At 40.6% G+C, this 6,000-nt stretch overlaps 1 protein-coding gene across 3 annotated transcripts in view; it reads left to right on the top strand.

Annotated features, from left to right (window-relative positions):
* Positions 1 to 4,836, top strand: part of SUSD4 (sushi domain containing 4) — a 102,042-nt gene extending 97,206 nt beyond the window's left edge. For all 3 annotated transcript variants that reach the window (XM_056853575.1, XM_056853576.1, XM_056853578.1), the window contains 2 exons: positions 2,048 to 2,430; positions 4,316 to 4,836. In XM_056853575.1, the coding sequence (XP_056709553.1) occupies positions 2,048 to 2,430; positions 4,316 to 4,344 (412 nt within the window). In that variant the 3' untranslated portion in view covers positions 4,345 to 4,836. The remainder of the gene's footprint in view (positions 1 to 2,047; positions 2,431 to 4,315) is intronic.
* The last annotated feature ends 1,164 nt before the right edge of the window (positions 4,837 to 6,000 follow it).

A 6,000-nucleotide genomic window follows, 5' to 3' on the forward strand; every position in this document is an offset into this window, starting at 1 on the left:
AACGGAAGTTGGTTTCAGGTAGCCGGCTCAAGGTTGACTCAGCCTTCCATCCTTCCAAGGTCTGTAAAATGAGTACCCAGCTTGCTGGGGGCAAAGGGAAGATGACTGGGGAAGGCATTGGCAAACCACCCTGTAAACAAAGTCTGCCTAGTAAAAATTGGGATGTGATGTCACCCCATGGGTCAGGAATGAACCGGTGCTTGCACAGGGGTCCTTTACCTTTTAAGGCTGATAATTATTGTTAGAGTATATTGCTAACAGAATCCTCTCAGATACTCCATCTTATCAAAGCAGGCAGCAACATCTGGCAGGTACCACTGTTCCTCCTGGGATGCTAGAACAAAGCACCCCACACTGGCGAGGGAGGGAGATCTCGTGCCTCCTGACTTCTACAGGTGTCTCTCAGGTCTCCTCCTCTCCCCACAACAGTATGTTATAACTGTGTATTGGGGAGGGGGAGGTTGTGGCCCTTGAAACCCCCATGTAGGTAAACTCAATAAAGACAATGGGAACACACAAATTCTGTGAAGATGAACACTTGGCAGTGCACATCAACCACTTCAAATACTAGTGAAATACACCCAGGGCTGTAATGTTATGCACATTTACATAGAAGTAAACCCACTGAATAATGTAGAACTAATGTAAACATGCACCAGCAGGGATCAGTGTACATTCCTTTGTTGCTTTGCCAACTCTCCATTCTAACAAGGTGCGTGTGCCCTTGAAGCATGCTTGACATTTTTATAAGATGAAAAAAATGCCTGGTGTGAGTTGTGATAGGAACACTCCACTGCTATTCTGTCTGTCATGCAACTTTCACGGATACAGAGACCCTGCTGGAACAGAAAGTTGGCAACCTATCTCACTATTTGTTCATTTATGAACTAGAGGGGGTCCTGCCTGCTTGTTGTGTTCTCAGCGAGTACTGAATTAAAGGAAGTACCATCTAGGGTTTTAATAGTTGTGGAGGATTGTGGTATGTTTTTAATTTAAATGTTTTATTGATATATGTATATGTATGATTATATGTTGATTTTAATGTTGTTACCTGCCCTGAGCCTGGTCTTGGTGGGGATGGCAGGCTAGAAATTTAAGTAATAAATAAATAGACTATTCTTTCAGAAGTCTTTCTGTTGCTGCTGTTGAATAAAAATGTAACCTGTTTCACAACCATATGCCTCTGTGTTCTATAATTTACCATGAACAGCAACCATAGTTGAACCTTCGGGCACTTTTGGAATTTTAGGGTTTAGAAAGATGTTAGTAGGCTGTGCTAAAAATAGCAACTGTGGAGGCTGGGGGGGGGCATAAGGGATGACCATTGTTAAAATGGTCCACAGGATTGCATAGTATAGCACGTGCTTAACTTTACAGTTGTAAACAATGAGTTTAAAGATCTTAATTTTGGCTAGATTGTGCCTTGAGTCTTCAGATCCTTCTAATCTAATCTAATCAAAATGTGCGTGTTTTACAGTTTTCTTCCTTAAAAAGGTTTTCCCTTGAAAACCCACACAATCCTGCTGCTTCCCCTGGTGGCGTTGGTAATTGATTCATGTGGCTGTTTTTGAGACCCATAAATGAATGCAAGACTCTTTCTCTCCTGTGACCACACATTCGCTGTCGTTTCTAACTTAAGCTGCAAGTGCCCCTCTTGCCTTCAGGGCAGAGTGACCTGGCAGCAATAAGCAGTACAGATACCTGGGTAATAATGAAAATTACCTGTGGTGTCATCATTGCTTCCCCTGAGGTTTCCCATCTTAATTTGTGTGCCCACAATTTGAAAATATTTTCATAGGTTGGTGTTCAGAGTGCAGAGCAAGAGTTTCTTATCTGTACTACCCAGCTGCTTGCTTTCCTTCTCTAAAATGTTCTTTGGTTTGTTAGAGCTGTGATAAATTGCACACGACTATCAGTCTGAGCAGACTCCTGCTGAAGTAAATATTAATGATGCATTAGCTCTATTTCAGGTGATTAAAAGCCACTATAGTCTGTTGCCAGATGATGGTATTTACTCATCCATACTCTCCATTCTGTCTCCATGTAGAGGTGCCCAGGAGAGTTGCAGCAGTGACCCTGACTTTGTGGTGGTGGATGGCGTTCCTGTCATGCTTCCTTCCTATGATGAAGCCGTGAGCAGTGGCTTGAATGGCTTGGCACCTACATGTATGTCCCCTGCAGGCCAGGGGTATGTTTCACAAACAGATGATCAGAACCCTCCAGCTTATCCTGGTCCAGAAGACTTGGACAGGTTGCCAGCTGAATTTGACACCTGTGACAGCATTTCAGGCTCTTCTGAACTCCTTCAAAGTTTGTACACCTCTTCAGTGTGTCAAGTGGGAGCACATCCTGTCTCAGAGAGAACTGATGCTATCAACAGCACCACTGGGGAAGTAGCATCCACCAGCCCAAGCATTGACATTGCAGATGGTAATTTTGATTTTTGAACATTACATGGGCTTACTTTAGCTTCAGTCTTTCTCTGTATGAAGAAGTCATGAGATTGGAGGAGCAACCTAGTCTCATGGTTGGTCTTTTTGTGTCCTGGCTTTTTGTATGTTTTGCTTCTGACTCTAAAAAATTCTTCACCACACTAACTTTCATTACCACCTCATATCAAATTACACCAAGAGGTTGTGTGTCAGAATTCCTTAACAGAAAAAGAGGGTTGGGTGTGAGCATATGAATCAGCCTTATGCCAAGGTCCATCTAGCCCAATATTGTCTACTCCTGAATTATGGCGCTCTTCAGGCAGGGAAGAGTCTCCCATCAGATGCTACCTGCTCCTTTTAACAGAGGATGCCATGGATTGAACCAGGGACCTCTTGCATGCAAAGCATGTGCTCTACTACTGAGCTATGGCCCCCTCTCCACAAAGGACATGGCTTTGCTGGCCACAGAGTGTTAACAGAGCCACTGGACAACAGCCTCTGGTGCTCCTATTCATTGTGACATCCACCAAGTTCAAAAGTGCTACCAAACTGAATTGCTTACTAATATTGATTTTTGTCTTCTGAAGCACAAGACATGCAATGCAGCTCAAGGTCTAGCTATGGCTCATCTCAATTGGGGCAAGCTTTCTTCTTGGAGCAAAAAAAAACCATCTTAAGGTTAACCAACAACACTTACAGTCAACCACATTTAATTAACCAGTGTTACATTTGTAGTGAAGGAAACAACTGAACATTTCCTGCAGGTCTCCTTGGCTCATTTTCTCAGATACATCAGGGAATCACACATTTGTTAAAAGGTTTGGAGGATCCAGGTTGCATCCTGTGCCTGGAGGATGAAGGCAGCTATGAAGATATATATGCCACATTTCTTCAGTCTTTTTTTTTTTTAAAGAGGAACACAGACATGGAATCACAATAAAATTCAACATAATATCTGCCTAGTTTTCTATTACTCTATCAAACGCATGCACACACACACAAACTCCTTACTTATCTTGTTGTTATCATTGATTTCCCCATTTCAGACCTTGAATTTTAGTATATTTTATGCCCATCATAATCTACCTTATATGTTGTATCAGTGAAAAGAGGAGCAGATGAGTCTCAGCATTGCATCAGCTCTGCAGTCACTAGATGTGAGAGGAAGGATGCTAACTGCCCTAATCAACCCAGATTCTGTGGCCACACTTTGGTATGGAAGAAAGTGATATAAACTACATACTCCATATCATACTAGGTCTAGATTTCTCAACTAAATGGGTTAAACTGAAGCCATAACCAACTGGGGTCAACTCCCCATTTTCAGCGAGATCATATTGACATGGTCAGCTACCCTAAATATGACACAACCTAGCTAAGTTTAAGTCTGGGATACATTTATGCAGTTTTGTTCAGAGCAAAAACAAGGACAGCAACATGACTCTTATAATCCAACCATTGTTGGGCGTCTCACCTTGAAAGTCTTAAACATTTGATTTACTAAATGCTTGCTGCTTTCAATGTGCTAATATACATGACCCAAAATTTTCCTTGACTGTGTGGAAGACTTTAAGCACAAGAGGGACCCTAAGTCCATTGGTGAGCATTGATCGGGCATAACATGGGATAGTCAGAGCATTGCTTGAAGGCACTGTCAGCTATAAGGTGCTTTTATCAGACTGATTTGTATGAAACCTCTATGATAACACAGGTTACCATGCAATGGAAAAAATGGATTGCCTGAATCCATGTACACTTAAGTGCCTTAAACTTTTAGCAACAATGGCCCAGTTAATGGTATATTATAGTTAACTAAAATTTCAGGTCCACCCTTCAGAGAATTCACAATTAAAACCCAATTAACTCTTTCTTTTATTTTCTAGAAATTCCATTGATGGATGAAGACCTTTAATCTGCACAAATCTTGCTCATTACTTGCTCATACCTGGGGGGGGGGGAAGAATCATGCACATATGTATACATACCTATATATCTATATAAATCTCTATATAAAGACTTCTTAAAAATTGGGTGGGGAAGGGTATTTTTTGTTTTTATAAATCTTCCACATGATAATGTCACCAGATTTTGTGCACACATCTTAATCAACTTTGGGGGTTGAGAGCATCAGCTATTCAACAGCAGCTTTACAAAATGAATCCTGAGGATTTGATGAGACTAGTCACAACAAAAAGAACTGTAGATTCATGGAATAGTGACGAGTGTGTATCTGCATCGCAGGAAGTCTTAACAACTCTTTAGAAACAACCAGCGAGAGTGATTTGTGGTACAGGTACAAACTGCCTAATGAAAACATTATGTAAATTTTGCTTTATCAAAGCTGCTTCGTATTTATGATGGACTACAATTTAAAAGGAAACCTAACTTATTCAGAAAAAAAATAAAAGTGTTGAAATTAAAATAAATGAGAGGGTTTTTTGAGTGTTCTGTATTAACCAAGCTTTCGGAAATGTTTCCAGACAACAGCACTGATTTGTGGTTTCCTCCTTGCCACTGTGGCAAATGGAGCTTCCAAATGGGAGGTGTCCCCCGCATTCTCTCCATTACTGTAGCCAACTGTCCCTTGCTTACAGGGGAAGCCTTTGTCTAGCTCATGGTGATGCCACTCAAGGAAGTGGCCGCAGCAAACAAAAATATGAAGCCAAGGAGAAGTTTTATTCTGTGGAACAAGCCATAAAAGTGAAGTAGTAGCTTCAATCATGACATAAAGGTTTTTTTTTTAAGTAGTTGACATTCTGAGGAATGTTTGGGGTAAAGTACAAATGCATTTTATTATTTGTGAAATATGACCATGGCTACACTACATTTGACGTGGTTATTTTATGAATGTCACCAAATTCTAGGAGAAAATGGTAAATACTGAAGTCATCTCGGTCCTATATTCACCGTATTCAGTATTGCGTTTCATTCAGAACATGCAAGGAGCAGTTGTTTGGACCAACTTCGTGAAATAAAAGTATTGTCTGAGTTTCTGAAGCAGCACTCCGCTTGTGTAGTTAAAGTTGGTAAATCTTGTGTTTCTGTGTGAAGGGGTTTTCCATATGGTTGTGCTGATAGACACGAGAAATTTCTTCCAGTCCTATAGTCAGATTCATACAGAAGAGGATTAAAGCATAATCCTAAACATGTTTCTTAAGAAGTAAATTCCACTGAATTCAGTGGGGTTTACTCCCTAGGAAGTGTGGTCAGGATTATAACCCTAGAAAGGGGGACAATTTTTTTTAATGGAGCTCTTGCCCAGATATTTTGATGTGCATGCTATTGTTATGTTACACAGGTGTTCTGTATGCTTTTTTAAAGAAAAAAATATTTTTCCTCCCAGTACTGAGAGATGAGCAACACCAAAGACATTCCTAGTATTACTATAAGCACACTGGCCCAACACTTAAATGCTTTACATCATTGCTCCATGGGCCAGTTGTAAACTACACTGGTATATATTGTAAAAAATGTTGGAGTAAATGCAGCTGAATTGTTCGTAGGTGTTAACGCTTGGGTTTTTTTTAAGAGAAGAAAGAGTTGCCATCTCTGCTACCAACTGCATTTC

This window comes from Euleptes europaea, chromosome 7 (assembly GCF_029931775.1).
Source record: "Euleptes europaea isolate rEulEur1 chromosome 7, rEulEur1.hap1, whole genome shotgun sequence".
Classification (NCBI taxonomy): Eukaryota; Metazoa; Chordata; class Lepidosauria; order Squamata; family Sphaerodactylidae; genus Euleptes; species Euleptes europaea.